General features: G+C 45.8%; 1 protein-coding gene across 1 annotated transcript; it reads right to left on the bottom strand.

Annotated features, from left to right (window-relative positions):
* Positions 1-2,349: 2,349 nt before the first annotated feature.
* ldlra (low density lipoprotein receptor a) lies at positions 2,350-12,974 on the bottom strand. The gene is made up of 18 exons (XM_035614783.2): positions 12,668-12,974; positions 9,295-9,420; positions 9,044-9,166; positions 8,545-8,925; positions 8,309-8,431; positions 8,088-8,210; positions 7,828-7,947; positions 7,468-7,593; positions 6,913-7,084; positions 6,600-6,827; positions 6,389-6,507; positions 6,142-6,281; positions 5,860-6,001; positions 5,318-5,461; positions 4,910-5,182; positions 4,601-4,681; positions 4,311-4,474; positions 2,350-3,783 (listed from the first exon to the last, which is right to left on the bottom strand). Exons 1-18 carry the CDS (start codon positions 12,753-12,755, stop codon positions 3,727-3,729), a joined length of 2,730 nt encoding a protein of 909 aa, XP_035470676.1. The 5' UTR covers positions 12,756-12,974; the 3' UTR covers positions 2,350-3,726.
* Positions 12,975-18,821: the final 5,847 nt, after the last annotated feature.

Genomic DNA, 18,821 nt, shown 5'->3' with positions numbered 1-18,821 from the left:
GCCTAACACTGAATATTGATCACCCATGGATGACAATAAGGTGCATAACATGACTTTCCCATATCCTTTGTGTTAGAGTTTCAAATTAAATTCAAATTTGTCTCCACTGTATAAAATTGTGTTGATTATTTTGCATATTTTTCCCATCTCTCTCCTCTCTTAAAGGCATGACGTGTGCAAAAATCATATCCTCTCTGAGCAACTTTTAACGATTACATATCATTAGTTGGAACCACAGGTCAACCGTTGTCTGTTGAGTGGTGTGTGGGTCTCTCTCCGGCAAAACATAGCCTGAGGAAAAGTCAGAGACTGTCCAGGGACTGAGCATCCAGCAGGTTGGAATTGTTTATGTAGGATAAGGTGAGCACCAATGTTGTACTGCAACCCACTGGGAAATGATGCTTTAAAAATATCAAAGGGAATTTACCGGAACCTGCTCCGATCAGAAATTTCCTCAGAAGCTGCAATGTCTATATATGTATAGCCAATGAATTCATGTTATTGAACAAAATGAAACAGATTTTCTGTTTATTCCACACCAAAATGTAAATGCAAACTGGTTATGAATCACTTGAGATAAAACAACTGAACATAAAATCTGCTGCATTCAGACATGGTTTAAGTAAAGTAGATGTTTAGGACTTTGTACGGACAGAAAAATGTGCATGGGAAGGAGAAAACACTCTGAGGGGACTTCAGCTGTATACCATTCATCTGTTGAATCAACTGGAACGATCCGATAGGTCGCACATGACCCCTTTGTGTGTGAATTAATGATTAATGGTGTCAAGGGAAATCGGATGAAACCGTTCTTCGAAAACCGGACTTTTTCCTGCTGCGTGTGCAAACAAAAACAAATCACACCAAGGCAGCGGGAGTCTCAATAGCTGTTCTGACAACGAGTGCTGAGAATCACAGCTTCACACTGTTTGCCGATGAATGTATTTGTATCATTGATCGTCTCCAGTTGACCTTTTCCCCGGAGCGTGGTCTGAGAGTCAGCCTGTTTTCTTATCTGTATGTTCCGCTCACATGTCTATGGATGCGTCACCGTATATTTTCCCTGAGATGCATTATCAGCTCGTCCCTTCCGCTCTTATACTTAGCCTTGAGCTTTGCACATGACATGCGAAAAGACGGGTTTCGACTGCAGAGGTTTTGGGGTCACAAAGCTGTTTACGTCCATTCTCCTCAATAGCTGGAGGTTTCAAGTCCTCTTGGAGCTACCACAAAACATGGACATTAAGAAGACATATTGATTTTTTTTGTGTATTTATTAAAACATGAATGAATTAACTACAAACTGCTCATGAATATGTCTACAAAGCTGAGCCGGGAGTCAGGGGAACCTTTCTCTCTGCTTCTGCTGGTACTAACACAAATAAGTTCAATATACTGTTGGTAAATTAAAAGAACCTCAACTAGCAATTCAATATGTCACTCAAGTTGACAATGCTGCTTCAAAATGATATATTGATGGTGTGTTATAAAAACTGAGAAAAAAAGAGAATATTACAAAATAAAGTGGGATATTTTTGAATGTATTCAGCCTTACCAGCTCTCATGTAGGAGTTATGACACCTTTCAGTTTTACTGTATGTGTACGTAAGTGAGAACAAAGCAGAGACCTTCACACGCGGTGATGTTATTTTTCCTGACACGTGTTGGGAGGATTTCTAAGAAACTGTGGCTTTGCTTCACTGTGACGTCTGGTCTTTCCATGAAAAAGAAAAAAAAGTCCTGCATTCCTTAGAAAAACTACACAAAAACAGAACCAGACCCCCCCCCCCCCCTCCCGGGAGGAAAAGAGGAAAGAAAAGAAACAAAACCCTCCCTCCACATCCACAGCCATTTGTGCATACCAAAGATGTTAAACATTTGAACATGCACATTTCTTTTTTTCGTGGTAGGAGAAACGGAAAGGGGAAAAGTGGCAGAAAAATACAGTGGAAAGACATTTTCTGAAGATTAGAAAAACACTGCACTGTAGAATGGAGAGTGATTCCCAACCAGAGAGTTGAAATACATAGTACAAATAAAATAATAAATAGTTGGAATTGCAAAAAACTAGTGGATAAACTGTTGAAGTAGCTAAAAGTAACACGTACACAGTTCAAATATTTAGTCAAAGATATAGTTAAAAGTCTTGACGAGCACATAAACGTTTTTTCCCTCATAATATCTTCACATTCATGTCTATTTGCTGCAGTATAGGTGAAGGGAGAAGTGAACTAACTCAACACAAGCGCATTCAGTTTACTGAAGAGTCTGATACGACTAGTTAACAAATTATGAATCTGAAGTGAATTCAGACGAGTCTGCAAAAAACTTGAGCCAGAGTACCGATTGTATAATAAATAGAAGCATTTATTTATGTACAGCAAATGTTTAAGGTTCACAAAAAAGTCTAAAACATTGGCATCATCACCCCCCAAAAAATAAAGAACAAATATTTACATTTATGAACATTATATTTACATTTACATTTCCGAAACAGCTTCACTAGCACTTAGGAATTAGTTTGTCGAACAAAAAAGCCTCACAACGGTCATCAGCCCACAACACAGTGACACATCTCTACGTGTGTAGCCTCCCGCGGCACGTGATGCTGCCACATCCCTTTAAACAGTCTCTTGTAAACAGGCAGTCACGTTAATTCTGTACAGATCCACTGAGTTCATTAGCACCAACGTGAACACGTGAACAAATCCTGACATTAAAAAAGGCACACGCTTTTATGTCCGGAATGTTGGAATAAGGCAAGACGAAGTTCTGGTTTTAAGGGAGGATGTAAATATATCCACGTGGCACAGTACGGGGCATTTGGACAGGGCCCCACTGGTCACACGTGACTGCATCAAAGCTTCTTCTGACTGTGGGGAATGCACAGGCCCCTCCTGAGAGGGGCGTAGGGAGGGGCGATTTAAAGATGCTGTCCAGCGTACAGACAGCCGATCGCAAATCATTAGAATGGAGCGGAATAAGTGTCGGGGCGGAAACTGTGAAATTACAGACAGCCGCATAAAGGACACCGTGACCAATGTGGCCAGCTTGCAACGTGAAATCTGCAGGTCACCGTAGGGTACAGTGTTCAAGGCACAGTGTGTGTTGCTTTTCTCTGAGGTGAACCTACAGCAAATTCCGTAACATTGGCGGCTTTTGAAACTATGGACAGTGCCGCGCAAGCATTTTCCATTTCCTGTTTTTGTGCTAAGTTAACCTGAAAACTGCCGCCGGTAGGTTCATTCTAAGCCAAGAAAGAAACAATGCATATTTCCCCCAAAAATGTCTCCTATCGCTTTAAACCATAAATAGTTCTACGACATGACAATATCCCGTCAACAGCTTATCGCTTGACACTGAAATACAAAAGATAACAAACAGTGATATTTACAGCACCCATTTGTGAATTCTATGGAACATGATTAAGATTGGTTGCGTCCAGTGAGTTCAGTTGGACTGACGCGCGAGCAGCAAGACACGATGAGGCTTTGACCATGACACAGTTGTTCTCCAGTTAAGGCATCAGGATCAGGGTCGGGGATGAGAGGTAAAAGAACACGGGTCTCATTTATAAACGTGGCGTACGCACAAAACGGGGCTGGAAGCGTGCGTACGCCACTTCCCACGCAAAGGTTGTGTCCATATGGTTGTGCTGAGGTGAGGTAAAAAAAAAAAAGACAGCTTATCGCCGATTCTCTTCTCTCCACAGTGCTGACATTGTTTTCAGTTTTCCGTGAAGGCTGGATTGTCCGCCTCTTCGTTCAAACTCACAATTTGTCTCTGAAAGGACAGCAAACAAAACAAACAAAAAAAGACGTCAGACAAAATATACACTGTAGCCTGCATGTGTTGATCTCAATATGATATCATCTTTCAAACTTAGAGAAAAATTTTAAAAGATCTTATTCATGCCAGGTCTGCTTTGGTTGCTGTGAGCAGCCTGTGCAGTAGTAGTAGTAGCAGTAGCAGTAGATGTAGTACCAGCGGCTCCAAATTAAATTGCAGAGCAATGTTTCTGTAACAGAAATGTGCAATAATACAGAACACAGGACCTCCTTCCTGTATTTTTCTGTGTGTGAAAGAAATTGAACCGAAGGGAAAAAGCTCCAATTTTACGAGCTCATCAACTGACCAGACGGACCACAACAAACGAACAAACTGTAGTTGTGAAAATGCCCTTTAAGATTACTGAAGGAGGAATTCAGTTTCATTAGGAAGAGAATAGATGAAACAAATAGCACAGATCCTCTCTGTTGTCTCTGCAAAGTTGAAACTGGTCAGTTGAAGAGGCACCCTGTTAGACTCACCTTTGGGTAAGCGTAACCATCGGGGCTGTGGCTCCTCCAAATGTGCACTTGGTCCTCCGTGGTTTTCTGGTAGACGGGGTTGTCAAAGTGAATCGTGTTGGTGTTCTTCAGCCTGTAGTTCCTCCACAGCAGCATGACACCAACGGCCACGAGACAAGCGATGGCTGCGCGAGAGGGAAAGAGATCCGGAGAGCGATGAGACATGATGTAGGTGGCTGGTTTTTTTTCTTCAAATAATAAGTATTTTCCGTTCAGACTCTGCCTCTGTGGCAGCTGCCAGACGCACTCACCCAGAGGTAAGACGATGTACAGGGCTATTGGTGCGGCGGAGGCTGATTTGTGCACGGCTGCAGCCAATTCTTGTCGCACATCTAAAGGAAGAGTAAACGCAGTCAATGGTACATGATTCTACTTTCATAGCAGGGCAGTGCAGTCTGAAAAATCAACTTGCAGAGACGTAAATTGTGTTTTAAATGTTGAAAATACAGTCATGCAGTTACAGTCTGGAACTGTTTTACAAGTGTGTACGCAATTTGACCTCAATACTCTATAATAATGCAAAACTCACACCATGATGAAAACACCACAATGGTACTAACCCGGAGAGGTGTTTGGAGCCTCTGTGGTGGTGTGGGACATTTCAGGCTTCACTGGCTGGGGTGAGGGGGTCATTGGTTGACGTGTTGTGGTGCTGGCCAGGGGCTTGGAGGTACGTGGTACGGGCTTGGTTGCGGCGCCGATGATCACTCTGGGCACCGCGGCGGTGGTTTGGACCTGGGGTCTGGGTGTGGTCCTGGGTGGCAACGGTGGCAGACGAGGGGGATTGGTCGGCGGAGTTTGAGGCTGCGGAGGAGCGGCGGGTGTTGGCACCGCTGGAGTACAAGGACAGAAGGGGAGGGGTGAGAGTCAGCAAGACTGCCTGAACTAATAAAAAGATATCTTAAAAAGAAATAATAATGAAATCACGACAATTTTTCTTTAAATCGTCTTTTGGGTCATTTACATACCTGGTACACACGACCTCATATCTCTGGCTAGCATCATGTTATCCGGACAGGCGCAGGTATATTTGGGGGGATGCCTGCCCACCTGAGGAGCTGCCAGGCACATGAATTCACAGCCGCCGTTGAACACCCGGCACCAATCCCTCCCTGTGCCAAAGAAGGGAGTCAAATTTGAGTTGAGTTCAACCGTTCGACATAGGTGGAGGCCGTAGTATATCCATATTATAACAAAATGGAGATATTTTTAGGAAATATGCTAATTTCTTTCTTGCAAACTCAAGAACGCAATCTTTATCCTTGGAAAATTTCTGGTGCAGCTTTCATTGACGTGAAACTTTACTGCAGGCGTTACTGTCTGACTGTAGATAGGGCCCTACCTAGGATTGTCAGTGCATGTCAATATTTGGTCAACGTCGACTATTAAGGAAGGCACATATCTTCATCTGATATGGAAATGAATCCTCCTTTGTGACCACAGTTCTGCCTCTACCTCAACGGTAGTCTCACGACCAAAAAGGCTGATCTATTTTTAATGACTCTCTCACCAGCAGGTTGTTTGAGGTTGTGGTACAGAATAATGTCTTCTGGCGACGATAGGTGCTCCGCCACTGGTACAATGTCCTCGCCCGTGAGCCTGTTTGCGCTCAGGATGGCGCTGTTACTGACGTCTGTCCAGAAAACTCTCTCCTTGAACGCACAAAAAAACGAAACAAAGCGTGAACATGTCAGAGAGTTGGGGACAGAGCGGTGGCAGCGAGGAACACTACCGCCGGCACGTGCACACTGTGTTTGATAAGCAGTGGGTGTATTGGATGGTAAATAGCTACCTCAAACACAGTGAGTCCCAGTGGGTGAGCCAGCTTGTGTTCGTCGATGATGAGGGTGTGTCGACCACCGCCCTGCACATCGATACTGGAGAGGGTGTGAAGCTTAGAGTCCACCCAGTAGAGCCGCTGGTTCAGCAGGTCTGTGCAGGAAGCAGAGGGAGGGGGTCAACAGGTCACACCAGACTGACCACTGGCATTTTTTTCCAAAAAGACTTGAAACCAGAGAATCATGAATACTGGAGCTCACCAAGTGTAATGCCGTTAGGCCAAACGATGTTGTCAGTGACCAGAGCAATGCGGTCTCCTCCGTTAAGACCTCCCTTTTCTATCTTGGCAGGATTTCCCCAGTCTGTCCAGTAGACGAAGCTGGGAGGATGACCAAATATTGTTAATCGCAATGATCAAACACATCGAGTCTTTTGGATTTGACACAAATAGATTAGTGCTATTAGACTTACTTGTTGTGGGGGTCAACGACGATGGCACGGGGTTTCGATAAGTCCTGGTGGAAGAGAGTTTTGCGATGGCTACCATCAGCAGTGACCACAGAGATGGTGCTGCGAATGCTGTCAGTCCAATACAGGTTACCATGGATCCAGTCGAAGGCGATGCCTTCCGGAGCATCGATGTCGCTGCCGATCACTACGTTGTGGCGAGTGGTGTCGTCAGCCGAGTCCATCTGGACCCTAGTTTGAATTTGAAAGTACGAGGTCAAACAGGATTTATGGACACAGTGTCTATTTATTCCTCGTGATTGTCATCCTTTCTCACCTGAAGATTTTCTTCTGGGATATGTCTGACCAGTAGATCTCTTTGGTGGCCATGTTCATGTCCAGGGCCACAACGTTCTTGAGACGGGGGATCACTCTGGTGTACTCACTTTTGTCCAAAGTCATCTTTCGGACCTCATGACGGTTGGTAAAGAAGAGGTATGCAATTGTACCTACACAGTCAAAGAGCAAATAGGTTAGTTTTTGAGTTTGTAATGTGGAACTGAAAATAGTAAATGGAAAAATAGTCCTAGTTTGTTTCGTCTCGTGTGCTTATTTGGTCAAAAAATGAGGATTTTGTAGTAACATTAGGTGAATTAACAATAGTTCTGACTACTACTGGTTACCACTAATGGTAACTTGATGCAATATCTGTCTAAGCACTTTAAACTGTTTGTCATATCATTACAGTTAGCAACTGCCTGGCCTGGCCCAGGCTACACCACATTTGAAACATATGAGGGAGTCAAATTCCTCATCCTCTATAACGTCTTTAACAGAATTGAAAATGATACGACAAAAAACTCTCGAAAGAACACTGGGAGCTCATATTTACCGATGGCCTTGCAGGCTTTGGTTGCCGGGTCAACTTGGTAACCCTCCTCACAATCGCATTTGTAGCTGCCTATCTGGTTGATGCAGATCTGGCTGCAGGTGTCCGGGTTGGCACACTCATCAATATCTGATTCGACGAGGGGAAAGAATGAAAAAATAAATGAATGAAACGCACAGAAGTGTAATGAGACGGAAGCAACGCTGAGACACTGCGTCCATAAAAGTTAGGGGATCTGACAGGACAATCCGTGACATGGGCGTGAAAACAGATCAATCGGCATCATTTGTTAATGTGGCCTCAGTTCATGTTAGCGTGGACACGCACATCGATATCTGACTATTTGTGCGGGGAGTCTGTTACCTTCGCAGCGTTTTTGGTCAACCAGGCTATATCCAGCAGGACACAGGCACTCGTAGCCAATTCTCAGGTCTCTGCAGATATGAGAACAGCCACCGTTGCTGAACAGGCACTCATTGGAACCTGCGGTGGGAAGAAGAAAAGGGTTGTTGTTGTGTTACTGAGGATCTGACTCGCATTCTTGAGCTACACCCTCATTAAAATACATAAAGGTAGTAATTAAGCAGACAGCTCTGGGGGGGGGGGGGGGGCTCTGTACTCACCACATTCCCTCAGAGGCTCATCTGACCAATCCCTGCAATCGCGATGCTGGTCGCACACCTTCTCCATGCTGATGCACTCCCCGCTGCGGCACTTAAACCTGGTTGGGCCCTCACAGTGGGTCGCTGTGCATGAGACATGAACATTTAAATATGGAATCACCCAACGCACACACAGGCTGTAGAGATTTAGCTGCAATCTGAGTAGCTAAGCTGATTCCTACCATTGACACAGCCGGTTTCATCGCTCATGTCCCTGCAGTCGTACTGGTGGTTGCACTGACGGCTGCCGTGGATGCAAGTTCCATCGCCGCATTCAAACTCGTCCGGACGACAGGTCGGACGAGCTGGGGGGGACCCAAACAGGCAGAAATTTGGAATGAGGACAAGAGATGGAGACTTGAAACTCATGACAGTCAGCCTGCAATCGACAGGTGAAGAATGGTGCAGTTATACTCACCACAGTTGGCTTCATCTGATCGATCGAGGCAGTCAGCTCCTCCATCACACCTCCAGCTACTGTGGATGCACTCCCCACTGCCACAGCGGAACTCCAGGGAGGAGCACTGGTGAGTGTCCGCAGAGGCAGGACTCCTGGTGCCACAGTTCTGCGGCCACTCGTCCGAGCCGTCGGCGCAGTCGGCGTCACCGTCGCAGGCCCACAGGCGCGGCACGCAAACGGTGTTGTTGCACTGGAAGGCGGTGGCGCTGCAGGTGGTGGGCGGACAGGAGGCCTCGTCGCTGCCGTCGTCGCAGTCGGCCTCGTCGTCGCACACGAAGGAGGCGGAGACGCACTGGCCGCTCCCGCAGCGGAACTCGCTGTTTGTGCACTGCCTGGGTGCTGAGGGGGAAGACGGGACGGAGGGATCAGAGAAATGAACGACCGGGTAAAACTTTAGAGTTGCTCGTAAGTCAGATGTGTTGGGCCCCTCTGAGATCCATGGTTAACTCAGACTCACCACAAGTCTCCTCGTCTGCTCCATTCTCACAGTCAGCCTTTCCATCACAGCGCCATGTGTTGGGTACACACTGGTTCAGTCGGTCCTGGCAGCTGAATTCTGTCGGCCCACAGGTTCTAGCCACTGAAAACAAATGCGCAGAAGTAGGTAACTAAACCTATACGTGGAACCAGGGGATTGTGGGAATGGTGTGTGTACAGAGCAATAACCGGTCCGCTTTTTTTTCGTGTTGAACTACACTTGATACTCACAGCAGGTACCGGGTAGTTCATCGGTGCCATCTCCGCAGTCATCTGTGCCATCACACACCCATCGGACCGTGATGCATTTCCCATTCCCACACTGGAACTGCTTTGTGCTACATGTCGTCAATGCATCTATGATAGAGGGATATTAACAGACGGTTAACAGAGACAAAAGGGCCATTGTTTTCGTTATCATTTATCAAGGGGCCAATACGGGGAAGTCACCCCATAAACACAGACATGGCTGCAAGTCACACCGAATAATCTGTCTGCAATATTTTTAGCTGACAGCAGATGTTCACCCTCATGGTTTAGTGTGCAGTAAACACAAAGAACGGCTGCTGAGCTGATGCCAGTAGTTTTGCAGGCATTTGGTAAACCTGAGTATTAAATAGGGTTGTAACAATATGTCAGCCTGGACCAGAGTGGTGAACCCCATAGAGCCAACGTTGGTAGCGCATGGCTGAAACACCTGTGTGGTCAGCACACATGCAGTCATTTTCTACAGGACAGATACAACAATATTAAAGATAGTCAAAGTTAAGTCTCATTTAACTTGTGACATGTTTGGCCTCCCCCAGTTGGGTTTCATTAGAGTATGGGGGAACCTTGAACGCAGGGATGGTGACAAACGTGCTGCCACGGGCGCTCGGGGCTGGGAAGTATATACTCTGGCATGACGACACGTGAACAAACACGCGTTCATGTTTCTACTTGTTGAAATGGGGCAGATGAACGGTCAAACTGCACGTCAAACAGAGATACTCACTGCACCTCCCTAAACAGTCCAGCTGCAGTTGTCGTTGTCAGAAGATAGATGCTGATATGGCAAGTTGATGAGCACAAGGGGAATCTCATATTCCAGCATTTAATGGCCCCTGCCAGCAAAAATACTCAGGACACAGAGTCGCTCCCCCCCAACCTCCATCTCTAATGGACCCAATGTAGCCGCTGAACTGGAAGAACCAATTAGACTGTACATCATCGAGACAGCGCAGTATGAAAAGGTATCCTCGGGGCCATTCCTCCAGCTGGCCCCGTGGGCTCAAAACCTCGGTTGACCACCTGTTTTTTGGCAGGGGCCGGCGAGAGGTGTTTCACAGTAACACCCCCAGAAGCTTGGGGCATTTACCATCTTCGTTGCGTCTCAGTGTTATTAACAATTCAAAATTCAAAATGTATGCTTAAATATTCATATTTTCTTGAGTTTGTGCCCTTCTCGAATGGATAGAGAGAGAAAAAAATTACGCACACAGGATGTAGCCCTAAAGGCTTTTACAGCACAGTAAATCATAATGGCTTCTTGGTAAAGTCAAACATCTGGTACCATCGGTCATGACCGATGCTTTGGCAGCTTTTTTTTTTTTGAGCTCCTGTGCAGGCTGAGGAAATGCTTTCTGCCTGCTGTTGTAGTACTTTTTTTATATGACTGCACAATTGCAAACAGTAATTTTGGTGAACATCAAGCCAGTCGTTTCTTTATGACTCCACGTGCATTATTGCCCTCGCCGTAAAAAAGATAATGATCAGTTTTATCTTGACAAATGGGGTCTTATCAAAAGGAAATCCTTGTGAGTCATATAAAAGAAAATACAAGACAAAACACACAAATGGTTGAACGTAGTGGTATGTTTCAAACGTCCCTTCCCTGGATGTGTAAGGGAGACAGTTCCAGCCATGCGGTACATTTGCTGTTGTTGTTGTTCACTTCATAGATCAGCTGTTATTTCCAGAAACCGATGATGACACGAATCCCAAATCCAAGTTCACACTGACTGTTTACCTACAGGGCTTAAAGTTCAGACCTTGAAAGACACAGTGGACTGAATGGCAGGATTATTGATCAGTGCGGCGACAATAACAAATGCGCCCATGCACATGTTTTGTCGCCTATTCTCCAGTTTGTTTAATTGATCGACCGTGAGATGAGCGGAACAAGTGAGACACACGGCTCCTACACAAAAGGCAGAACCTCCTATCAGGTGTCCCGTGTTGAACATACAGTTGACCCTTTTGAAAAAAAAAAAAGAAGAACAACTTAGAGATGATGGATTTCTCCTTCAACAAACCGCCCTCTGTCCAATCGTGGGTGTGTCGGGGGGGAACAAAGGTGACACATATCTCTGTGGCTGGTGAGGAAATGTGGATAGGTGACAACCAGTTCCAACATGTTCCTCCACACACCGAATTCCCAGAACCAACGCAGCCGGGAACTGGTCCGACTGCGGCTTCGCATCTAAGCGAGTACACAATCAAAACTCAACGAGTGTTGCCTTGGGACAATGTCAGTGCTTGTGTTGGAGGATTGTGTTGGATTGTGTTGGAGGGCTCCCCATTAGTCCTTCCCAAACGCACGGGGCGTTTAAGGTAAGAGGACATAGGATGGGGCCTCCCGCAAAACAGACTGGATGTTGCATCATGTGGGAAATAAACAAAAAACCCTGATTCATTCAAACGCTCCCGCGGTGCGATTGGGGTTTTTTTCTGCCGTGATTTGTATGCATATGTGGCGCCCATTTGTGAATGGGCCACGGCTTCAGAAACCGGCTTGTCACGGAGCCGCTTGACATCTTTCACACACACACACACACACACACACACACACACACACAGCCTGCATTCGCCCTGCTCGAACCCGATTGGCTGCGAGCGGAGCGCCAGTTCATGAAAAGCACAAAAACACGCAGCTTCGTTCGAAAGCCGCGGAGAATAAAAACGATTAAATATGTTGACTTTGACCGAAAGATGCTGCCAATAGAAGAAGAAAAAAATCTAGTTTTTGAACTGTTAAATGATTGACACAGTGCCATAATAGAGACGCTGTGATTTATTCTCCCCCCATCGAAATTTCATAGTGACAGAGAGGGAGATGTGACCTACATTCTCTCCCCCCTCCCCCCCATCACCTTGCATCCGGTGCTGTCACGGGAGAATTTAAAGTCACACTTCATCACAACTCTACACACACTGTTATTAAAACATAATACACACACACACACACACACACACACACACACACACACACACACACACACAGGACCATTGTGTCAAACAATCACTCAGTGGTACACAGTGCAATTAACAAACTGTGCAACATTTATATTTATTCTCCACGTGTAACTATTGCCACTGCTCTGTATACAGTATTTATATTATCTGTTATATTATATATGTTTGTTTTTTTTGAAATGTCTTGCTTTATTCTTCTGTCCACTCTGCTGCTGTAATGTCCAAATGTCCCCATTGTGGGACGAATGAAGGCACATCTCGTCTCATCTCGTCTCATAAATACACTCATATCAAGGCCAAATATCAAGTTCCAAATTGGAGGCAATTAATAACGCTGCCCCAAATGAAAGGACAGGACACTCGAACTTACTGGTCTGCGCGAGGGAGAGGATGAGGAGGAGCAGCAGAGGAGCGCAACACGACCGTCCCATGTCCTCCAGGCGCACCGGAAGACGCATCTCCAGACGCGGCCTGTGATGCGTGTGTTGTATAGTATAGCGCTGAGGGTAAAAAAAAAAAAGAAGAAAAGAAAAGAAAAGAAGTGGTGTGATAAAAAACAAAAAAAAAGGCAGTTTGCCCCGACACCTGCGGTGACGCACGGCTCTGCTGTGTGGACAGATGCTCCTGGTGGACCGGTCCGAGGAGGGATGCTCCGCTGCGCGCACTGTGGTGTTTGACAACATCGGAGCCAATTTCAATGTGGTCCAGCGGTGGGCGGGGCCCGGGAGAGGCCCGCGGGGGGAGGCGGGGTCTGCGGGTGGTGTGATTTCGGAGGCGCACAGCATCAACAATAAGGAGGCGGAGCTGGGGCTCTGTCTCTTTTTTTTTTTACTACGAGTTCAACCGTTTCCGAGAGACACATGCGCACGTGGTGTTTTTGGACTCGGTGGTTTCATTCCCGGAAGGCAAACCTCGACAGGGGGCGTGGCCAGGAATCTGGGCCAACCTGCGATGGGATATTCTGGCGGGGGGCTCAAGATGGAGCGTGTGGGATCATGTCAGGGGGAAAGTAACCCGAGATCTCAGGGGTGTATCTGAAATATTTCTAGAACAAAAACCAAAACACAAGAAGAGAAAGTCGTAATATTTCAGCAGCTTCATGCCTAATGAGGGATGTCGGTAGACTTTTAGGATGCAACACAAACTTCCAATCCCATTCCGTCATAACACACAACCCTAGCTTTTTGAAGTGTATGTTCCAACATTTATTCTGGAAAACTTTTCTCTACATTTTCTCCGTGAGAAGGCTTTTTCCTGGAGACCGCACGACTTTTTGTTTAGAGACTGTACAAAGCTTTTCTTCTTTCTCCCAATAACAATAACGACTTAATAAAAAACAGTGGTATTACATATCATGTGTTAGGAGCCATCCTGTTTTAAATTGAAAGGATACATGTGGTGATATATTGCACATTTTGTATTATTGCCAAAATCACAAAAAAGATTCTTACTAGTCCAACAAATCTGGGGCTAAAAATGTAAAATTGAAAGTAAGTATTCATGACACATTTTCAAAGCGTTATGTCATCAGGAGCCACTGGACTTGGGGCCCAGAGCTACAGACTGGGGAAGCAGGGACGTATTCATTTTTTTATTCTATTAATCTTTCATGTTCATTTCCCAGAGCGTTGATGGTAACACACATGGAATATCGACAGCCTCACATCCATTCGTGCTGAACTTGTGGGTTCTTTTTGGCTGTGGATCAAACCCGCGTCACCCCTCGAGTGTGGCGGCTCTCGTGCTCTGACCTCAACCTACTTTTTAAGGTTTAGCTCATGTTGAAATGAACCGTTATAAAACCAACTGTTCCCTTGAATAAACACGATGTTCCCAATCGGCTGTTTTGTGTTTATTAGTTCAAAATCCCACGATGTGTCCTGTGACTGTCAATGAGACGAGCGGCCGGTTCGCTCCAGCTCAGGGTCAATATCCAAATAACCATGTCAACACAAAGCCGTCCTGTCATATTGTTTTAAAGTGCTGCATATCATATTGACACCTGATTTGTTGAGCCGGTGCGTAAAAAATTCCTATTCAAATCTAAACGCGGGCTGTAAAGTCATTAGCACGGCTTTCGTCTCCCTATCACCGCTTCCTGACCCGAGGTTCGTCGCCTCTCACACACAAACACAAACGCATGTCAAACCGAGTTCAAAGTCTCAATTCGGCATATGGTAGTTTACAACGAGATTTACCTTGACAGAGGTGGAGATGAAGTGCGTCTGGAGAGATAAAGCCTTACAAAACAACAACCTTGAACCAAACCAGCCACTAGGAATACGCCTCAGAGGCCGTTCCCAATTGAAAACAGTGGAAAAAAAGAAAATCCGGATCTTTCTTTGAACATACTTTGTGAGAAAACCACTGGAGTGTTGACACAGGTTTAAAATAACGGGAAGCTGAAGCGGATCAAGGGAAATATCATGTTGGTCACGGCGGGGGGTAAATACACTGACCCAGTTGCTATCGCAGGAAAGGGTTAGACGTCTAGATAACGTGGAACCTGCCCGTATGGCCTTATTGACCCCATGACCATTTTAACATGCGTGGCCTTCGGTGCATGTGCACAAACAGAAGAACCGCGTGAGACACGTGTACAGTAGCTGAACTGACCACATGGGGGATTCTGCAGGTGGAAGCAAAACACAACTGTGGTAGTATCTCCACGGGCCGGACGGTAATGACAGAGTCCGCTCGCCTCTTTCTATGGAAGTGAAGGGACGAGGTCAAGGCCGTCGCGTTGTTGCCTGTGATCAAGTGCTTACGCAGAGTGCGGTGTCCGCGTAGAGAAGGAGCGACAAGACGGAAGAAGTGCAGACTGAGAGTATGTCACACAGACTCTTTACGTACCTAACAGTTCCAACGCAACCATGTGGAAATACTCCATGACAAGTCAAAGTGCTTCATTCAAAATCCTACTGACGTAAACCTACAGTTTATTATCAGCAAAATCTGCTTTTAATAAAAAATAGTGTCATACAGACAATGTCCCCGTGACTGAAACATGATTATATATGTAATTACCTGACTGTTAATACTAATGCATACGAGCATTTTACTGTTGTGGCTGCTCCAAGGCAGAGTTACCGAGGTTTTTTCACTTCTTTACTGTATGTGCACGTGGACAGTTTAGTCCAGTAGTCCTTACAAAGGGCTGAAAAAATAAATCGGAGGGCTCACGAGAGGATTCATGGAGTACACAAAGTAACACGTATCAAATCTGTATTCATTTTCTTTTTAACCTTTGGGCGATATTTGCTTTTTCCGTTCATCCTCCGACCTCAGGAAAATGTCTAATGTCTAACATTCAGAAAGGTCGAAAGCCACAGCTATGTTGTTTAGCAATTTACCACTGTCCTACTATGATATGATTTAATGTTAAATTTAAACCTTAAAAGTAACTAGGTAACTGTATCTAATGTAACTCGTGACTACTAACCGTTGTTACTACGATTATTATTATTATTATCATCATTATTGTGAACTATGTTATTGCATCTATAAGTGTCTGTATCACTCTTGTAATTATAAGAATGGGTCCGACAGAGCTTAAAGCAACGGTTATATCACTGTTCTCTCTCCCCTCTCCCCTCTCCCCCAGTCCTCTCACCCCGACCGGTCGAGGCAGATGCTCCGCTCACACCCCAGTCCGGTTCTGCTAGAAATTTCTTCCTGTTAAAAGGGAGATTGTTTGTTTGTTTTGTCGCCGGATGCTGCTCATTGTAGGAGTGTTGGGTCTCGACCTAAGCACGTAAAGTGCCTCGAGATAATGCACGTTGCGATATACAAATACAATGGAGTTGAATTGAAATTGAATTGAAACGAGAATAAGCGGATTTACTCAAACACTGTACTTAAATACAGTTTTGAGGTACTTGCACTCTATTTGCTGCAGTTTCATTTGATGTCACTCCTGCTCCACTTCATATCAGAGGGGAAATGCTTTACTCCTGCAAGTTATTCATAAGAGGATTCATGGCTGTTCCAGGTTCTTCAGGTATGGCGCTTAAGCAAACGCACAAGTTGTTTTCCACATTTTGCTGCACACGTTCACCTCCCATGAAGGCCTCTTCAGAAACTTTCTGTGCCCCGGTTTGCCTCGCATCACGACAGTCTACTCAACACAGAGCCACGTACTGTGCATGACACGTTTTCCGCCCGGTGCCGGCCCTTTCTCTGAGAGGGAACCCACCCACCTCGAGGCCCCACTGTACATTTACAGGAACTGACAAGGAATGTTCAGGCCTCTTGCTGAAACTGGGGTGCTGCGGAGTCGACCCCTGACTCCCCGATGAGATGTACTCTCATCACTGTGCGCCCCCCCCCCACTCATCTCTCTCACCCCGTTATGAACTGTCGATCGCACAGATGGGTCACACTGCGAGAGAGGACGAAAGTCCTGAAGAATGCCCCCACGACGGAGGGCGGCATCAATAGAAACAAGAAGTGCAGATGAGGTCAAGGTCCTCTGACCTGTCTTATTCACGAGAGAGAGAGAGTAGGACACACCCCTCTTTTACTAAGAGATCACTCTCTCATTATGCGCAATCACACCCCCCTCCCCGCCTCGTGCCTCTCTAAACAATTTCTGGTTCTTCCAGTATGCTCGCCCCCACAAACCCTTTTTTCACAGTCACTGCTTCTCCTGACTAAACAAACGCGGCCTCTGTGCAGGCTGCAAATGATTTACTGTGTCTCTGTCTTCCAGTGAAGTTCAGATCAGGTTCTCCCAGATGCAACTTTTAGGCTCCTGCTCTCCAAACACAGAAGATCCAGACCGGAGGGGGGGGGGACTCGTTCTTTTGGGCGAGAGTGGGGCGGATCTGGCTCTTGCCGCGGAATCATCTGAGGGCAAAGGAAGGAAAAGATTCCTGTAGCGTTTGAGCGTTTCAGTCATAATTCTGAGCGAGTTCAGCCGTTGTATCACGGCCCTGCCAAGCGCGGCGACACATTTCTGGACCGCCTGAGTGTCACTGTGGCCTGCGGAGAGGGAGTGCGGCTCAATAAATAACCTATTTCTCGGGAGGAGTTACATTTGCAGTCGTCACCTTTGCCCCTGGAAAAGGAGATAAGACACTGTGTTGAAAGGGGATGAAACAATAAAAGGTCATGGGTGGGGGGGGCGACGACACAGGTTTGTCTTTTAATTAATTCTGCTGAGATATAAGTGAGTATAGTTCAAATAGAGCCAAGCAGAGAATATTTATGTTTGAAAGCGCCAGTGAATCCTGAATGTGTCAACCACAACTGTACAAACACACGCTCACACAGCCAAATGTGTCTGCGGGGGGATCCGCGCCCCAGACACTCAGCTGAGGCATGAGAAATCACCCACCCGGACAGTTTCAGAGCAGAACTGCCCCCCCCCCCCCCACGTGTTTGTTTGGGTGTTGGGGCACGTGGCCCCTTGGTGTTCACAAAATCGTGAGGGGGAGAAGGGTGTGTGTGTGTGTGAGATAGGGTCCTGACCACACATCCAGCGAGAACACAGTTCACCCAACTTGCTGGAGTCTTTTGTTTTCCATCGGCATCAGGTTATCCCTTCTCTGTATTTCGCCTAATTCGTTTCTACGAAGAGAAGCAGCGTGACGTGATTATTGTCTGAAGGCCAAAAAGCTCATCGTCGGTCTGGTCAGACCATATACAGTACGCCTCTTCCTGCCGACCTCAGTCTCCCATCTGTCTTTTGGTAAACAGTAGCTTAGATCACGAGCGAGTAAAGAAGGGATTTGTCTTCGTCACTACACCTCCCCCTCTCTCTCCCTCTCTGAAGGCGTGATGCGCCCCCCTCACTCGCCTCCTTCTTACACACTCACTCAATTATTTGGGGACAGCCTCTTCCTCCTGGCTGATTTACAGTTGTGCAACTCTCAACTTTGATTGGTTGATGGAGGATTTGTTTCCAACTTGTAAAAGAAAAGAGAAAGTTAATACAAAAAAATGTATAATCTCACACAAAATAGATAGTTTACATGTCCGAAAAGGAGTGAGAAGAAGTACACATTTATTTAATCCCACCCCTTCTCCAATTAGTTGTTGTTAATTAGCCTTACAGGCTTCCTTAGTCATATACATTCACGCAGGAATTTCAAAAAATAAACTAGAGGTAAATAAATTTAAAATGAATATGGAAAAAAATGTTAACTTAGAAATAACAATCTAAATGAATAAACCGTAAACAAACACCTTCATCCATGTACCCTGTGAGAATCATTTCCTTAGTCCAATGACTCCTTTAAGTGGACACCCAGGGATGCATGTGTATCCACCTCCAGTCCTGACTTGTGTTGTTCGATCAGCTCGACACAGAATTGACTGCTGGCCTTTATAGCTTTCCTGTGAAACTGCCTCACCATATGCTGGAACTCAGAGGTACAGGTGATCTCCATGTGACTGAATACACACATACACATACATTTACTGTAAGTGTGTAATACTTCAAAACACTTTGACATTACAATCTTCTTCTGTTGATGTGTGTCTGCAGTAAATCCACTTTGAGGGGATGTGGTTAGAAAAGG

This window comes from Scophthalmus maximus, chromosome 17 (genome assembly GCF_022379125.1).
Source record: "Scophthalmus maximus strain ysfricsl-2021 chromosome 17, ASM2237912v1, whole genome shotgun sequence".
Lineage (NCBI taxonomy): Eukaryota > Metazoa > Chordata > Actinopteri > Pleuronectiformes > Scophthalmidae > Scophthalmus > Scophthalmus maximus.
This window is presented reverse-complemented; position numbering and strand designations above follow the sequence as displayed.

Bases quoted from the DNA above. Each gene is read 5' to 3' on its own strand.
- ldlra (XM_035614783.2), bottom strand. From the start codon at position 12,755: ATGCGTCTTCCGGTGCGCCTGGAGGACATGGGACGGTCGTGTTGCGCT. The intron at 9,167-9,294 runs GTGAGTATCAAG...ATTTGTTTTCAG, and splicing joins TGAACTACCCGGTACCTGCT to TGGCTAGAACCTGTGGGCCG. The intron at 5,183-5,317 runs GTATGTAAATGA...CTTGTACTCCAG, and splicing joins TATGAGGTCGTGTGTACCAG to CGGTGCCAACACCCGCCGCT.